At 38.8% G+C, this 18,435-nt stretch overlaps 1 protein-coding gene across 1 annotated transcript; it reads right to left on the bottom strand.

The window, feature by feature from the left end:
• Positions 1–4,724: 4,724 nt before the first annotated feature.
• LOC139471576 (EF-hand domain-containing protein D2-like) lies at positions 4,725–17,541 on the bottom strand. Its single transcript, XM_071253952.1, has 4 exons — positions 17,306–17,541; positions 12,312–12,459; positions 8,937–9,074; positions 4,725–7,292 (listed from the first exon to the last, which is right to left on the bottom strand). The coding sequence occupies exons 1-4, from the start codon at positions 17,467–17,469 to the stop codon at positions 7,155–7,157; spliced, it is 588 nt and encodes a 195-aa protein (XP_071110053.1). The 5' UTR covers positions 17,470–17,541; the 3' UTR covers positions 4,725–7,154.
• Between the last annotated feature and the right edge of the window lie 894 nt (positions 17,542–18,435).

Raw genomic sequence — 18,435 nt, 5'->3', positions numbered from 1 at the left:
TCTTTTAAACCCAATACTCTAATGTTGAACTACTCAAAATCTCAGAGTCATCATCAAAATTATGGTCTGTCCACTGTGCTGGTATTTAGAAACATACAGAGGACTACGACAACAAAAATAATATCAGTCTTTCATATAAAATGGAGAATGTGATGATGTCCTCAACCTGGGCTAATCTAAATGTTGGGAGGACCTGGAACATGGATAGAAAAAAAAGAAAATGGGTTTACACTATGCATTAGCATGTCTTGAATACTTTGTACAAAGTTTCATCTTGATTATAAAAGGCAACTGGGAGAAATCATCCATAATTGGCAAGAGAAAGCACACAAGCACTTAAATAGCTATACTTCTACAAAACATGGCTGTAAATATAGCACATCTAAATCAACAAGGATGATGCATAGAATTATATTCAACTCATGATATCTCAGAGGGAACTGTGGCAAACAATAACCAACATATGCTCCACAGGGAGCTGAGAATGCAGAATGGATCTACACTGATCTGATGACTTGGGTAGTACATGCTTGGTAGTAGTGGTGAGTGAATTGGGCTTAATGCCGCTTTGATTGGTTGGTTTGTTTAACGCCGCACTCAGCAATATTCCAGCTATATGAGGGCAGTCTGTAAATAATCGAGTCTGGACCAGACAATCCAGTGATTAATATCATGAGCATCAATCCACGCAATTGGAATCAATGACATGCATCAACCAAGTCAGCGAGCCTGACCACCCGATTCCGGTTAGTCGCCTTTTACGACAAGCATAGTCGCCTTTTACGGCAAGCATGGGATGCTGAAGACCTATTCTACCCCAGATCTTCACGGGTCCAATGTCGCTTTGAACAGCATTCCACTCATATCAAGGGTAGCAACTTAATGTGGGAGGAAAGGCCAGTAGTAGCAGAAGCAGCAGCGAATTCAGAATGTATTGTCCATACTGAATACTGACTGTGGTAATACTCGCATTGAAGTAGTTGCCACGAGGAAATTTGCAAATTTCTAATTCCATTGGTGTGTGCATGTTAATATTCAAGCATTAATATTTGTTACTCTCATTGAAGTCTAATTACCTGACTAACATTTAGTCTATGAAATCTTATATTACACAATGCCCTTCTCGACTCTAAAAATTAAAAAAAAAAATTCCCTATGCTGTGGAATAGAGCTAGCTAGAGCTTGCTAGACTTTTGTATATGTTTCTAGCACTGAATGAATACTCACCAGAAAGAACAGTCGCAGTCTAATATAAATACAAGTGCCAAGCGATGTTTTATGAAACAGACCTTTCCCCTCTATTTTATTAATTTCAGGTATTTTTTTCACTCTTGTATATTTATTTGGAACTCATTTCACTTCCTATTCTATAAGTTTGCCACAACCTGCTCTGAAATAACATGAGTCGATTCAATTACACATAAAAATATGGAGGGAAAAAGCAAGAAAAACAAAGAAAATATGTATAACAAGAAAAACTATAACATAAAAAAGAAACATACGTTCACACTTGTGGCGGCAGATGAATATAACATAGTAGGATGTTTCCCGGAATTAATATCTCTCATTCAAAGAAGTTATTCAAAGCAATGAATTCAGAAGCAAAATTAAAGCGCACCAATGCATCTCTGCCAATACTCTGGTAATAATTGAGCACGCCATACAAGGACAACGAAGGAATACTGCATCATGCACTTGGTCATCTTCCCGAGGCAAGAGAGTTAACTGACTATAAAAGTCCAGTTTCTACCCTTGCCGAACTAGGCTGGTATTATGGAGTTTTGGCTGGACTAACGAGTCTATGCATAGTCCAATCAAAATTGTGCACCGAAATTGAAATCTGGTTCGTAAACTGTCATGTGCACCATCAACTCGTTGTCAGCAGATATTTCAAAAATCTTTTCATGTTTTTAATCAATGTGCTCGCGTGATTTGATGCATTTCGCGATGTAAGACCCGTTTGATCACAATATATATCTTGATTATTGATCAGATCGTCCTAACTGGGCGCCACCATTTTGTGGGAAGCAAGCGCAAGTGATACGAGTGGTGGCATCTGATTGGTCCATAGGAGAGGCATAGAAGGGACATAGCTGGTAATATCAACTGGTGGCGCTACGATTGAGCCCAGGAATTCCAGCCTTGTTCGGCAAGGGTGGGAACTGGACTTTTAAAGTCAGGTAACTCTCTTGCCTCGGGAAGATGGCACTTGGTAGATGGACAGCGATACAAAACTTAGGCACAAAAATAGTAATTGCCAAAAGTGTAATATGCTGAACAAGGCATACTATGAACTGCCATTGACTATACCACAAGAACATATATACCATATGGGCATCTATACAAGTTGGGGCAGGGAAAACGAAAATATGTTTGACACAGATACATCCGACTGCTACTGTTGAAATCAGTGTTTATTATTTATCTTTGTCACTTCAGTCACCTATTGTTCATACCAAGGTGTCAGGTCTTCAACTCAACGACTTTGATAGAAAAATAGAAAAATAACAAATAAAAAGCCTCTCTCCTCACTTTTAAAAAAAAAGTGCATGATAACGTATCAATTAATTAATTATGAGCTTATTCACTTATTTCGTGACATTTAACAGAAAAAGAGATTCAACACAATTAAATCAATATGTTGAATTCAGGTGAAAGTATGATACCGGTACCATCTTTAACATAATTAATATGCCAGTGTTTCAAATATTCCCCATCAGAAGTGATCATGATGCTGACCACTAAAGTGCATCTTTTTCTGATTAGTTTCATTATTTGAAAAGATAAATTATACTGAATTATTGTCATTTATATTGAAACTTACTCCATCACTCCTACTGTCATGATCTCATGATCACCCCCAAATAGATGTCGTAGGGTCCTGTCCTCAAGTGGCCGCAGTGATAGGATTGCCACTAGTCTGTTAGTTATGGGAGTTGTGATCATCTTAGTGCTAAGATCGTTTTCTGAACAGTGCTCAGGGGATTATAGCCAAACCACAGACTTGCAAACAGCAATCTGAGGTGTATCCCACACGTACTGTATTCGATGTAATTAGCGCCCACGGCGATATTTGCTAATATATTTGCTAGTGAACAATCCAAATTAGCACCCCTTCCGATTGATCAATGTACTCAAAGACTTATTTCGTGTATAATATGCGTGGTGGGTGAGTTCGGTTTTATGCCGCTTTTAGCAATATTCCAGCAATATCACGGCGAGGGACACCAGAAATGGGCTTCACACATTCTACCCGTGTCGGGAATCGAACCCGGGTCTTCGGCGTGACGAGCTAATGCTTTAACCACTAGGCTACCCAACCGCCCCGTGATATATGCACCCTTAATTATGGGCAATTAAATTCGGGAAAATATATCTGTCATGTATAATACGCACATACTTTTCTTTTGTATCATTTCGGGCTGTCAGCAGAAATCACGAAATTTACGATCTTTTGATTCTGTTTTTTTCTCACTAAAATTGTATTCTAATAAGAGCCCCCTATTTCTAATTTGGAGAGCCCCTGGGCGTTTATTACATCAAATACGGTATGTCTATAAGTTTCACCTACAACCCATGTAGGCTGACCTCCAATGGTCAAAATAATGTCTGGCTTCAATATTTTCAAACAATGCCAAAGCTACAGTGACGATAATTTGTGTGCATGAACAAAAGATATTAAGAATACATATTCTTATCTGACAATCAACATGTAAATATGGATGAAATATGCTTGCTTTAGGTGATAAAGCTAAATATATATATGCCACACAGAGTAAACAGAACTTGATTAAGAAACCCTGAATCCTAAGCCAGACTATGCCAAGCTAAGAATGTGCAATGATAATTACGACAGAGTAAAGAAGTAAAAAGATATTCAAATATTATTAATAACTGTTCACATACTTATGCCAACACATTTTCACAAAAACTGTTCATTATTCATAATCAGTGTTATCATTATCAACATGATATATATTTTCTTCATCATACATCTGAATGAATTTAAGTTCATATGTAAATATCACTGACAATGAAAAAAAGCACAACATTTTAAAAAACATTCATTTCCATAGCCATAATAAAATCAGGCCAAAGTTTATCGAAGATTTCTTGACATGAGAAAAGTTTCTTGCTAACATATGATTTTTATTAACACGTAATTGTAGTATCGTCTAAGAGTTATTGACGGATTCAATGTTGAACAAATACTCCATGCACACAGAGCTTGTGGGAGGGGGTCGGGGGAGTGGAGGGGTGGGTGTGGGGTGGTGGAGGGGTGGGGGTGGTGGTGCAAACCACAAAAGTACATGATATAGACCTCACCTCTGCCACACACATACACGTGCATGCACGTTGCTATATAAGTGCAATAATCTTGGACGCGACGTTAAACCGCATTTCACCTCACCTCAACCTGTAACATGAAACATGCTGATGAATGTATACACTTCAATCGAATTTGTCATCTGTGTTTAGCAAGCAGAAATGTTGAACTGAAACCTTCAAACTTGTTGGAAATTAGTACACAATTCAGGGTTTGACAAAGCAAGACTTCCTATTGCACAAAACTATATATTTTGTTGAAACAAAAAGAATAAAGTAAGACAAGTTCTATGGATGAACAACTTCTTCATTACAATTAGTGTGACGTTTCGGTGTAGATCCTAACACCTTCATCAAGCAATAGATGCTTGATAAAGGTGTTAGGATCTACACCGAAACGTCTCACTAATTGTAATAAAGAAGTTGTTCATCCATAGAACTCGTCTTACTTCATCACTCCAACTTCTAAATGCCACTGAAAGAAGAAAAAGAATAAACTCCAATCTGTGAAAGATTATGACATTATTTTGACTTCCTTTAGAATGGTTAGAATATGAAACATTAACATGACAATATTTATTCTTCAAGTTCTGCATCGAGACATTTATATATGCCAAAGTAACCATCACATTGTCATCTTTTGATCTTATTGGTTTACAGATTGACCAACTAGAGCTAGCAGCCCTATACCACAGAACATTTGTACCTGCCATAAAGTCTTGAGTGGAATAGAAAGATATATATATCACTTGAAAGTCCAAACATTGCTTCATGCATGGTTTGTATCCCGCTAATACGACCCCCTGGTCGAGTGGATAGAGTGTAAGCCTGGGACGAGTCCAAATTTACTACCCGGGTACTCGACACACTGTTACTCGGCCCTACCCGGATACCCGCTATAGGCCTCAAGAGTAGGGTACAAAATGTCCGAAGAGGAATTGTTTTACTGCAGCCCTAGCAAAAACTATTCAGATACACGTAAAACGATCTGATCATGCATACACTGCAGTTGATAGACGCTTTATCCTTACTCGAACATATAAAAGTCAGAACAAATGCTTGCATAGTGAGAAAGAAATGTGAACATTAGCTATACTTGTAGTGTAACATTGAGTTTTATTGTTAATGTCATTAAACAGTATATCACGTGACTAACCACGGGTCCGGGTAGTCATGTGGGTACCCGGGTCCTACTCGGGACCCACCAGACCCGAGTTCCCGAATTACCTGTCCCAGGCCTTAAAGAGTGTTGGCCTGGAAGGTTGGTGGTTCGATCTCTTGGCCATGATTCTTTTTGTTACTCTTCTAAGCACTCGGCATTAAGAGGACAAAACAAGGACTAGTTGGCATTGGGACCCTATAATCACCCGAAAGTCTCCCACAGTTTACCCTAAGCTTGTAGGACCAATTCCAGCCTACATTCCTACAGACTGTACCAAATGTATGAGGCACTGGAGATCCGGACTAGTACATGCTGACAGACAGACAGAGAGACTATATACATGATATAAATGCAATAATCTTGAACACCACATTAAAACCCATTTCATCTCACCTCTGTCTACTCTTCATCAATGGAGGTGAATACTGGTTTTAACATGAAGCTTGGCTGAACTACACCATACCACCTCACCAAAAATAATATACTACTCAAAAGAAGTTAAGGAACACCCGATTCTTTCATATTACTATGGTTAATATCTCAGATTATGACAGATTAACTATAGTAATATGAAAGAATCGTTTGTTCCTAAACTTCTTTTGAGTAGTATACAACTCATTCTAATTTTGTCAGAAGAAATCTGTAAACAATAAGATCAAAAAGAATGGCCTAAGTATAATTTTATGATAAACAATTAACAGACCCTGTAAAGTATTACGCCAATAAACATTAATACTGTAATCAGATCTATAAAACAAAGCACCTTAGAATGATCACCAATGATTAGCATAATAAAAAATATAATAATACAAAATTAATTAATAACTGAGGACGTTGTGGCAATGGAATGACTAATGTTTGATAAATCAATATACATTACACAATATTTCTCGTATCATCAATACTTGTCAGCAAAATATATTCAGATCGAATTAATATAAATTAATATAAACTGTGAACATGAAATCAAAACCTTGATCCATTTTTTATACTTCTTGTTTGTTCTATATGAACAAGGCGTAAATGAGAAATATGTTTCCCTCAGAATAATATATGATGTATAATACAATATAAGTTTCTTATATTTGCTCGTGATAAATTATCTAATATAAGCTTATGTCTTGCAGGATATGTTGTTTTCTTATTCCATATCCAGTTTCCATCTTGAAATCATACAAACAGTGTATTGAGCATAGAATATGTATTATGACACTTCTATATGATTTCATGACAATCATTATCGTATGCACTATCACTGCCTCCAAATATTACACAACAGCAAGGTAAAATGTTCCATTGCTATATCACCATTTAAGAACACTGAACAAAGTTTGAAACATTCAACTGTACAATCCTCTTTTGCAGTTATTCAACAAGATCAAAATGGCAAAATATCTTACTAATGTTACCAAGACATTAAAACTACAAACCTGTACAAACATCCACATGTCCCGTCAAACATTTAAGCCAATTACATCTCAAAATACTTTCTTACTTTCTTATTTCAAATATCCTAACACCAACCAATAATTAATTCTTGAATGTTATTTTGGAAATACAACTACATTCTATGTGAGAGTTAACTCCCTTGTTCTATATTCTCAGGACATGAAATGGGAGTTGTCTCCCCATTCGTTTTCCTCTGGTCGTGTGGGAGTGACCTCCCTTACTGCTGACCGAACACTTCCCTTTTTGCCTTAAACGCTTGTCTTCTTTCTTTAGCTTCCTCAGCTTCCCGTTTCTTATCCTCCTGCTCTTGGCGGATCTCATCCTCAAATTTGCTCTGAATAGTTTGTGTCTTGATCTGGAAGGGAAACATGTTGATACAGTGAGTGAGTGAGTGAGTGAGCATGGTTTTATGCCGCTTTTAGCAATATGCCAGCAATATCACGGCAGAGGGATACCAGAAATGGGCTTCACACGTTGTACCCATGTGGGAATCGAACCCGGGTCTTCGGCGTGACGAGCGAACAATTTAACCATTAGGCTACCCGACCGACCCTTCAGTGAGTGAGTGAGTGAGTGAGCATGGTTTTATGACGCTTTTAGCAATATGCCAGCAATATCACGGCAGGGGACACCAGAAATGGGCTTCACACGTTGTACCCATGTGGGAATCGAACCCGGATGTTAGGCGTGATGAGCGAACGCTTTAACCGCTAGGCTACCCCACTGCCCCTATTTGATACAGCTTGTCAACAGGAATAGTGCAATATTTTGTCATAGATACTACATCCATCATGTACTACACACTCTACAGAACATGAAATATTTCACTTAGATCATTCCTTTTCAGTATCTAGTAATAACAAAATAATAACTGAGTGAGCATGGTTATATGCCGCTTTTAGCAATATTCCAGCAAAATCACGGCAGGGGACACCAGAAATGGGCGACACACATTGTACCCATGTGAGGATCTGAGACAGGTCTTCGGCATGATGAGCGAAGGCTTTAACCACTAGGCTACCCGACCGCCCTACAAAATTATAAGGCAGCAAGCATTGTTTTACTTAACAAGCTTATCGGGGGCGCCTTGACTCACTGTGCAGAGTTGCGTCCCTCAGGCACGCCAGAAACCTATGATTGTGGGTTCGAATCCCGGTTCGCCCCAATTATGTTTTTAGGTTTGTCAGCACCATACCCATGCTCGTTGGTTTCACCGAAGTGGTAAACGTCTGAGATCTGCATCACTTCGGGCTTTCCTCCCACATTAAGCTGACATGCCTTGATATAACTGGAATACTGGTAAAAGCGGCGTTAAATCCAACTCACTCACAAGCTTATCTTCCATTTGTCTACTTGGGACTACTACTGCAACAGGCCTTCATATAGTCTGTTATTAGACCTTGGGTGCTTCATACATATTACACCCTGTATATTTCCCCCGAAATGAATTTAAATGAACTAATACAACAGTTAAATAATTCCACATATTTCATGACTGATTCAATGCAATCAACTATTTAGAACATGCTTTGCCACCGATCGAAATGCAGGTCATACGCCTGATCAGAGCAAATTCTGATTACCTAAAAGTTGTAGTTGTATGATAATCAGTACTGCCGACTAAAAAGAGAAATATTCTGCTGACTGAGAAAGGCCATCAGAAGGGCTGGCTTGGCAAGAATATCAGAACTGCTGACGTAGCTAGAATATCAAAACTGCTGACGTAGCTAGAATTTCAAAACTGCCTTGAGCTAGAATATCAAAACTGCTGACAGAAAGAATATCAAAACTGCTGACAGCAGGAATATCAAAACTGCTGACTTTGCAAGAAATTGAAGAATATCAAAACTGCTGACAGCAGGAATATCAAAACTGCTGACTTTGCAAGAATATCAAAACTGCTGACTTTGCAAGAAATTGAAGAATATCAAAACTGCTGACAGAAAGAATATCAAAGCTGATGACTTTGCAAGAATATCAAAGCTACTGATAAAACTACCTTTGCTTCGAAGAAGTCCTTGGCCCCTCTGACTCCTGTCTCGTCAACGTCAATCTCGGATATGTTGGCATACAGCTCGTACAGACCGCTGTCCTCCGCAAGCTCCCCAGCAGCAGCTTTGCGGAATATCAGCAGGAACTGGCGGGATGATGGAAATGTTGGACATAGTGAGGTCATGTTTAAAAGAAGCAAGTACAGGTGGAACCCAAATAACACTGCTACTACATTGATAGTAACGACATAATCTCATGAAAAACAGATCTTAGTTTTCGCTACCGCGAACCAAAGACCCGTAATGGGATGTCCTCAGATCTTTGTTTAGCGGCAGCGAGAACTTAGATCTGATTTTAAGGAGATTGGTAAGGACATAATCATGATAATTGGAAATGTTTTTTGTTCATTATTTTATACCAGTAAGGTGAAAACAGACAAGCAGATTTTTACAGAGTAAGTTGTCTCAGATTTTAATACCCTTGTTCTTACACACAGACACGTGATGATGATAAAAGCTTTATAAATCTCTAACAATTGCCTTGGGCAACAAATAATCATGCCTCGTCAACATCTTTCAAAGAAGTTATAATACATCAAAATGAACATAAAGGAAATGGAAAGCAAACTTTACCCAAGTTTAAATAATTTCCCTTCCATTATATTTTTTAATTTAACATTTTGGGTTCAAATATTGTTAAACTGTTGGAGGTGGTCAAATTGGTCATGATAACATGAAGGGTTACAAAAACACTGAGAAATAAACTGTTATGTCAACACATGGTGAAGTGAACGAATAATGCAGCAGTCAGCAATACTCCAATTACACACAGGTATTGTATTCAGACTTCAGGCCATATGGTTCACAGTTCAGTTTGTCTTACATATAGTCACGGACCGACCATCTGATATTCTGGGTGGGGCCTGGGATTTGGTGGAGCGACTGGATATGTTTTCAGCTATAGCTACAAAACCAGACATCTTTATTTCACACTATGTGTCTAAATATCTATTTGGAAAAAACATCTTGTAATTTTATTTTTTTTAAAAGTCAAAAGGATAAATATTTTTTCAAATTTGTACAACAATATATTTTGGTTGATAAAATCTCAGCTCATTCTATTATTTTTACGGATAACAGTAACCTCCCTGACGGTAATATGTTTACTCCTGTCACACTGTCCAAAAGTGCTAACATCTCTCTACACGGAAACGTTTCCCACATTACGATAGGCTATTGACCTGTCTCCATCCCTCTTGACAGACAGACAGACCGTTTCACGGTAATGGGTCAATGTCAATACAGCAAAATGCTGATGGTGAAATATGTCAGATTGAGCTAGACATGTACCCTGCCTTCCTTCTCCATGTAGGGCGGTCGGGTAGCCTAGTGGTTAAAGCGTTCGCTCATCACGCCGAAACCCGGGTTCGATTCCCGACATTGGTACAATGTGTGAAGCCCATTTCTGGTGTCCCCCGCCGTGTTATTGCTGGAATATTGCTAAAAACGGCGTAAAACCATACTCACTCACTCACTCCTTCTCCATGTAGCAACAGATGAGGCACGCAAGCCCTCAAGGGCAGGTTGGTTGGTTTGTTGTTTTACGCCCCACTCAGCAATATTCCAGCTCTATGACGGTGTTCTGTAAATAAACGAGTCTGGACCAGACAATCGAGTGATTAATATCATGAGCATCGATCCACGCAATTGGGATCGATGACATGCATCAACCAAGTCAGCGAGCCTGACCACCCAATCCTATTAGTCGCCTTTTACGACAAGAATAGTCGCCTTTTACGGCAAGCAGGGGTTGCTGAAGACCTATTCTACCCCGGAATCTTCACTGGTCTCTAGGGCAGGTAAACCAGTCAAGGACAGGACATGGCTCACTGTTTTGATTGTTGACGAATAACATAAGCTACGGTTATAACAAACTCAAAGGGACTACTTGTTCTTTTAACATGTTAAACTGTAATTTGTTATAACCATGTATACTGTAAATGGCCAGACATAAAAAACACAGTTTGTTACATCCGTCGGTTCATTATTAGCTTATTCGTTATTAACGTAGTTTACTGTAATTATTTATGTATTTCGTACATACGCGGATCATTATACACGTGCGAGACAAAGATAAAGTTTCTTTTAAGAGTTTGGTTACATCTTCCCGACAGTTACTCATCCCCATGGCCCAAGCTCCAATGTAATTTTTTCAAACCCCTAACAAATAAGGCATGGCTCCTGGTGCTGTGCAACGAGTAAGTAAGTAATCTGAACAGTATTTAGTTATGTCACGATATGTGAGATCGTGGGAGGGAAGCTGAAGGTGAAGGTCTTAGGCTTTGACCACTTTGGTGAGACTGACAGGCAAAGCATGCGCCATGGGCAACGTCACCCAAACACAGTACAGTATTATACGTAATAAGCGCCCACGGCGATATTTGTCAATATATTGGCTATTGAACAATCCCAATTAGCACACCTTCCGATTGATCAATGTACACAAGACTTATTTATTCTCATATAATATGCGGGGACACGGGTGGCCCAGTCGTCTAAGGCGCCGTGATTCGCTGTGCAGAGTTGCGTCCCTTGGGCACGCCAGATACCTATGATTGTGGGTTCGAATCCCGGTTCGCCCCGATTATGTTTCTAGGTTTGTCAGCACTAACGTAAACGTCGGAGACCTGCATCACTTCGGGCTTTCCTCCCACGTTAAGCTGACACGCCTTGATATAACTGGAATACTGTTAAAAGCGGTGTTAAATCAAACTCACTCACACTCGCTCATATAATACGCACTCTTGTCTTATGTGCACCCTTAATTATGGGCAATTAAACTCTGGAAAAATATATCTGTCATATATAAACATTTCAGGCTGTCAGCATAAACCACAAAATTTACAATCTTTCAACTCTTGTTTTTTTCCACCAAAATAATATTCTAATAACAGCCCCCTATTTCTAATATTGATAGTGCCCTGGGTGCTTATTACGCCGAATACGGTAAATTAAAATATTTATCGAACATTAAATTATGAAATTTTCCCCGAGTTCTATGGTGGCAAGACCAAAAAGAAATGTTGGATGAACAAAGTGAGGTTGGTGAAATTGGATTTATTGTCGTGTTCAAGATCATTTCACTTGTATAGCAACGTGTATGCATGTGTGTGCGAGTATGTTTGCCCAAGTCCACTGTCTGCACTTCGTAGCTGGATATCCTACTTAGTGACACGAGACTGACTCCCGACCCGGTGAGTCCTAGTTTTACCCCCATTATGCCGAGGGCCAGGCAAGGTAACAGCAAGTTCCATCTTTTAATGTCCCCCACCCCATTGAGAAGGATGAACAAAACGGAGAAATGTATAAGATGATGTAGGTACTTCTCTGAAGCTGATCTTGGAGTCGTTGTCCTCGTCCACCTCATTTATCATGTTCTTCAGGGAGACGTGGGTCTGGGGGGCACCCAGCTTCTCCATCATCCGCTTCAACTCCATCAAGTCGATAAACTTGTCCTCGTTCACATCGTACCTGCAAAAGACGTTGCTGATGAATGTCTCTGCCTTGCTACATTCCCTCCTGAAGGCAGTCTGGGCAGAGGATTTGGTTGGTCGGTTGTTTTGTTGTTTAACGCCACACTCAGCAATATTCCAGCTATATGACGCCGGTTAGTAAATAATCGAGTCAGGACCAGACAATCCAGTGATTGACATCATCAGCATCAATCCAATTGGGATACGATGACATGCATCAACCATGTCAGAGAGCCTGACCACCCAATCCTGTTAGTCGCCTCTTACGACAAGCATACGACAAGCATAGCCGCCTTTTACGGCAAGCATGGGTTGCTGAAGACGTACTCTAGCCCAGAATTTCACCTGTCCAAACACTGTTGTATCACAGTTGAACGGACCTACATAAATTCTTTGAGTTATTTAAGGTTCAAAATAATCGAAAATAAACTTGGCATTCATCAACTGAATGACGTCCATGTTTACAATGTGTTTAGGAAGAGACCAAAGTCTTTGGCAATTTGCAATTTACATTTGGAATCCTGCTCAACCGCCGTCACTGCTTCAAAATTAGTCATGACCAACCAACCCATGATGATCCGGGGTAGAATAGGTCTTTAGCAAACCATGCTTGCCGTAAAAGAGGACTATTCTTGTCGTAAGAGGTGACTAACTGGATCGGGTGGTCAGGCTCGCTGACTTGGTTGATGCATGTCATTGTATCCCAATTGAATGGATCGATGCTCAAGTTATTAATCACTGGATTGTCTGGTCCAGACTAGATTATTTACAGAACGCTGTCACATAGATGGAATATTGCTGAGTGCGGCGTTAAACAACAAACAAACAAACATGTTGATAACCATACTGATTCATTTCGTTGTTTTTTCCGTTGCTTTAAGAGTTTAAGAGGTCGCCTTTTGGCTTAGCAAGTTTGTCTGACCTGTGCTCGTTTGAGTAAATTACATGTATCAATTGTGAGTTTCAGTATTCATGAAATAACTGTTTTTGTATTGAAAAGATTTATAAGTCCGTATATTGATATGATTTCAATTTTTATCTTTGACCCTGTTAATATATACAAACCAGTTGTGTATCAATTTCAGTATCTATCTGTCATTTTATAACACTAGTGAAACAAAAGAGTATCAACGCTAATCCTAATCTGTAACACATTCCACAATTTAAAATCACATGACAAACACGAGACAATCACATGGCTCCATTCACTTCTGCCCTTGGTGTTGGGGGGGACACCATTAATGGGCTTCAAACATTGTACACATGTTGGGAATCGAACCCGGGTCTTCAGCGTGATGAGTGAACTCAGAGCTCCAGATAAGCTGCGTATCTGCGTGAAATACGCATCAGAAATGCAGAAATACGCAGTAAAATATAATCCAAGCGTATGAAATACGCAATGAACAACACAGATACGCTACAAAAATAAAACTTGTGCGTATCATCAACATATTGTGAAGTAACCCTGCGTATTCGATTAGCAAATCAGCAACTTATTTTGAAATTATAAACGGGCATTCCGTCAACCTTGCCAAACTCCACGATGACAGTCACATCATGATCATTTGCCATCACACTTTCTTGTGGAAGTATCTTGGTATTTTTGAGTCCTATAAAGCTCTCGAACCCACACGACACCAGTTTGCAGGGACTAGATGCATAGTGTTTTTTTAAATATTGAACTTAAATACCCACATGTGTAAAAACTAGTGGGTAACAGAAATTTGAATACGCAGATAGAATTACTGATACCCAATGATTTTAAAATGCATGGGTAAAATACCCACAACACCAAAAGCTTATCTGGAGCCCTGGAACTCTTTAATCACTAGGCTACCCGACCGCCCCCAGTAGGCCTCTGTCATGCTGAACTCAATCCAGTGCAGATGTGTCGTGCCGAGATCGTCTTATCACAGAAAATTTGCAATGAAAGTACATGTTTGGGACTGGAAATTAATTTTGAGACAAGCGTAACTTTCACACATCTGATCCGACACATGAGAGGTTAAACAATGATGAACAAAGAAGAAATATGCAAGGACCAAGCTTTTACTTCTTTAAAACCTGAAGTTCAACATATCAAAGTCTGACACAAATTGATAAATTGAGGAATGTTTTAACATGTACATACACAGCACATGAGTGTGCATCAGCATTATTTCAGCCGTATAGCGACCAGTTTGCATCCTGCTTCATTTACACCAGCTAATATTGATATCATATATCATCAACAGGAGAATGTACTTGACCTTGTTCATGCATCAATCATGTTAATGCGTCATGTCTCCTGCTGTGACACAGAATGTCACAGAATATCAGTTGTATCAAAGTTGTAAGAAGAAAATGGTTATTAAATTTTACATGGGCTATTAGCTTATTACCTATGCTTTGTTTGCTTATGCTAATAACAGTCAATTAATCTTGCCGCAACAAAATTTCATTTAAGTACCATCAAAATGTAAAATCTTTGTTTATTTGTTGCTTAACATGTTTAATGCTGCAATCAGCAACAATCAAGCAATATGACGGTGGTCTGTTAAAAAAATTGAGTCTCCAGACATCACTGTATTCCAGAGTGATGTTGTAGCATTCCAGAGTGATGTTATATCCATGATATCCATCACACAACTGTGATAGTTCAAAGAGAGAGAGAGAGAGAGAGAGAGAGAGAGAGAGAGAGAGAGCATACTTCAGAAAATGACTACCATATTTATTAATTTAACGTAATAAGCGCCCCACTCCAATAAGCACCACGGCTATATTTGCTAATATATTGGCTAGTGAACAATCCCAATTAGCACCCCTTCCGATTGATCAATGTACACAAGACTTATTTATTCGTGTGTTATATGCACCCTTAATTATGGGCAATTAAATTCTGGAAAAATATATCTGTCGTATATAAACATTTCAGGCTGTCAGCAAAAACAAACTAAATTTACGATCTTTCAACTCTGTTGTTTTTCACCAAAATATTATACTAGCGGTAATAAGAGCCCTCTATTTCTAATTTTGAGAGTTTCCTGGGCACTTATTACGTCGAATACGGTAACAACTTTAGTAATTTACAATGTCAATAAATATTGTGTTTTCAGATTTGGTGGTGTTAATTAGGAGATAAACATACTGTGTTTTCAATGTAGAGCTAGGTTACCTGTAGATTTAACCCCGCTAAATTGAATTTGGAACCGAACGCGCAGCGTGAGGTTTCAAATGTTAAATTTAGCGGGGTTAAATCTACAGGTAACCTAGCTCCACATTGAAAACACAGTATGTTTATCTCCATTCTACCATGACTAAATAAAACGCGAACCCTTTGGTGTTAGAAAATATACTGAGTGAAGCGGCATGGGTTGAGTTCAATGTTTTGAGTGGGTTATCGATCTGAATTACACAATCACCGAACAAAATATGGTTCTGTAAATACTCAAGCAGTTTGTTTACTCCGTAATACTTCACTCGAACATGACAGGCATATAAGCACAGCAACTTGGTAAGCTAACATGAGGTGGCCATCCCAAGGCTTTTGCTCTACATCTCATGTCACCATTATGACGTCATATCGCTCATTGTGACGCAAAATATATGACGTCAAAGGCTTATATAGAAAAGCGCCAAAATTTCAAGCCCTCTGTTGTCTCCAAAACGTAAATACATTCCCTTTGTTGATTTCTGTCATGTTTTTCTGCACGAAATGTATTGCCACACATCCTTTGAATATTGTAGTAACGGCATCTGTGCATTTTGTAACATGTAATTGTAGATATAGTTATTTAAATATGCCTACCGACAATGACTGAAAATAGTACTATTCTATGAATATTAGCTTCCGCGGTGATGCGGCCGTCAAATCAGCTGTTTCAATCAGAGGGGGTTTATTGTGATTTAATAGCCTCTGATTGACCAATCAGAATCGAGTAAATTCCAAATTCATGGTAGAATGGGTATTTAATGCCTGGAAATTTAACGCTTGAATTAAGTTTAAAAGAATTAAATAAAATGCATAAGTTTCAATTTTATATCTTTTAATAAACATGTGAAATGTGCTTTTAATGCATTGTTTAAAAATCCTCAAAGGGAACATGAAATGGCAATAGGAAAATGTTGATGCAGACTTTTCTGGAATGTTTGACTTGGCGTGCTTTGTGTGTTTATTCTAAGCGTGTGGTTGAATAAATTTTACTTGGGAGTTTAAATCTACAAAACAATGCCATGTTAACTTTAAGAATACTTTCCACTGATATCCAGTTTGCATGACGTGTCTTGTCACTGTCTTTTTAGATTCAGAAGTAAATGCACATATTTGCACAACATTTGTTTTATCCGTCAGAGATTTTGCACGAAACAAACTGAAATAGGACATTTTCATGATTTTATCACCTTTTAGAGGACATTCTTCTATATCATTACCAAATTTGAAATAAATGTATCAGACTTTTTGGAAGACAATCAGTCAAAGTTTGTGATCTTCAGTCCATGTTAACACAATAACAGATCACTGTTTAGTTCGTTTTTCAATGCAGTCTGAGTGTCCGTTTGATTACAATAGACAACACCGATTGAAATATCAATGAGTATGAAATAAACATGATATAAAACGCGAAGCTTTCAAAACACATACTGTATCGCTTGCCACGCCCCCTGTCAAGTTGAAAACATGTGCTTGTCAAGTTTGGATTGTTCGTTTCGTATGTAGGTCAGCAAGTCGGATCTCTGTGCTTTCTGCTACAGTGATGTACATTGTCTACGACATAACTGCGTCTATATGAGATGGGTTTATCAAACCCAACTGTGACTGGTAGAAGGTGACACGAAAATGACAATGAGTCCGGAAAAAAACTTACTTTTTAAATGTCGCTTCGAAATCTTTGATTTGTTTCCGAGAGAACTCTTTAAACTCGGTGTACGGATTAAAGACACGTGCCGAGGGCAATGATCCTTCTTCTATTCCATCATTGATATTGTTTCTTCTCAGCAGTTTCTGGGCAAGCTCGTCGGTTTCGGACATTTTTTAACTTAGTGATCGGGGATATATCGCCACGGGCCTTGACACACGGAGGTACTTGAATGGCTTCCGTTCTGCTTGGGGATTTCCTCGTCACGTGATACCAAATAATGACGTAGCATGCGAAAGGTCGGAGGTCAAAATGGTGTTTTCCTAATACGGAAATAGCGTGCCGAAGAAGTGTTTCGTGTGGAAACAAACTGTGGTTTTTTTTCATGATTGTGCTGAAAGTTTGTCTTTATAAATTCCAGTTCAAAAAGTAATTTATGATATTTCGCATTTATTTAATTATGCCTAAAAGTATGGGCGGCCATTCGGTCAGAAAATACAAAGTTGAAACATAGGACAAAAGTATTACGAATAAAGAAAGGGGCTGTCGGGTAGCCTAGTTGTTAAAGCGTTCGCTCGTCACGCCAAAGACCCGGGTTCGATTCTTGACATGGGTACAATGTGTGAAGCCCATTTCTGGTGTCCCCCGCCGTGATATTGCTGGAATATTGCTAAAATCGGCGTAAAACCATACTCACTCACTCACTCACTCAATCACGAATAAAGAACTAAATGATTCTGCTAAAGGTCAAAATACAATATTCATGCTCAAATGTTACGAAAAGACGTCATAAAAAAAGAAAGAACAATGTGTACGAAAGAACGTCAGTGAGGACGAAAGGACGTTTAGAACGTCAGTGAGCACGAAAGGACGTTTTCAATAAAGAACGTCAGTGAGCACGAAAGAACGTTGACAATAAAGAATGTCAGTGAGCACAAAAGGACGTTTACAATAAAGAACGTCAGTGAACACGAAGGACGTTTACAATAAAGAACGTCAGTGAGCACGAAAGGACGTTGACAATAAAGAACGTCAGTAAGCAAGAAAGGACGTTTACAATAAAGAACGTCAGTGAGCACGAAAGGACGTTTACAATAAAGAACGTCAGTGAGCACGAAAGGACGTTGACCATAAAGAAC

The sequence above is a fragment of the Haliotis cracherodii genome, unplaced genomic scaffold (genome assembly GCF_022045235.1).
Source record: "Haliotis cracherodii isolate W230 unplaced genomic scaffold, xgHalCrac1.p SCAF_23, whole genome shotgun sequence".
Classification (NCBI taxonomy): domain Eukaryota; kingdom Metazoa; phylum Mollusca; class Gastropoda; order Lepetellida; family Haliotidae; genus Haliotis; species Haliotis cracherodii.
The sequence above is the reverse complement of the archived record's forward strand: the minus strand, read 5'-3'. Positions and strand labels throughout refer to the sequence as shown.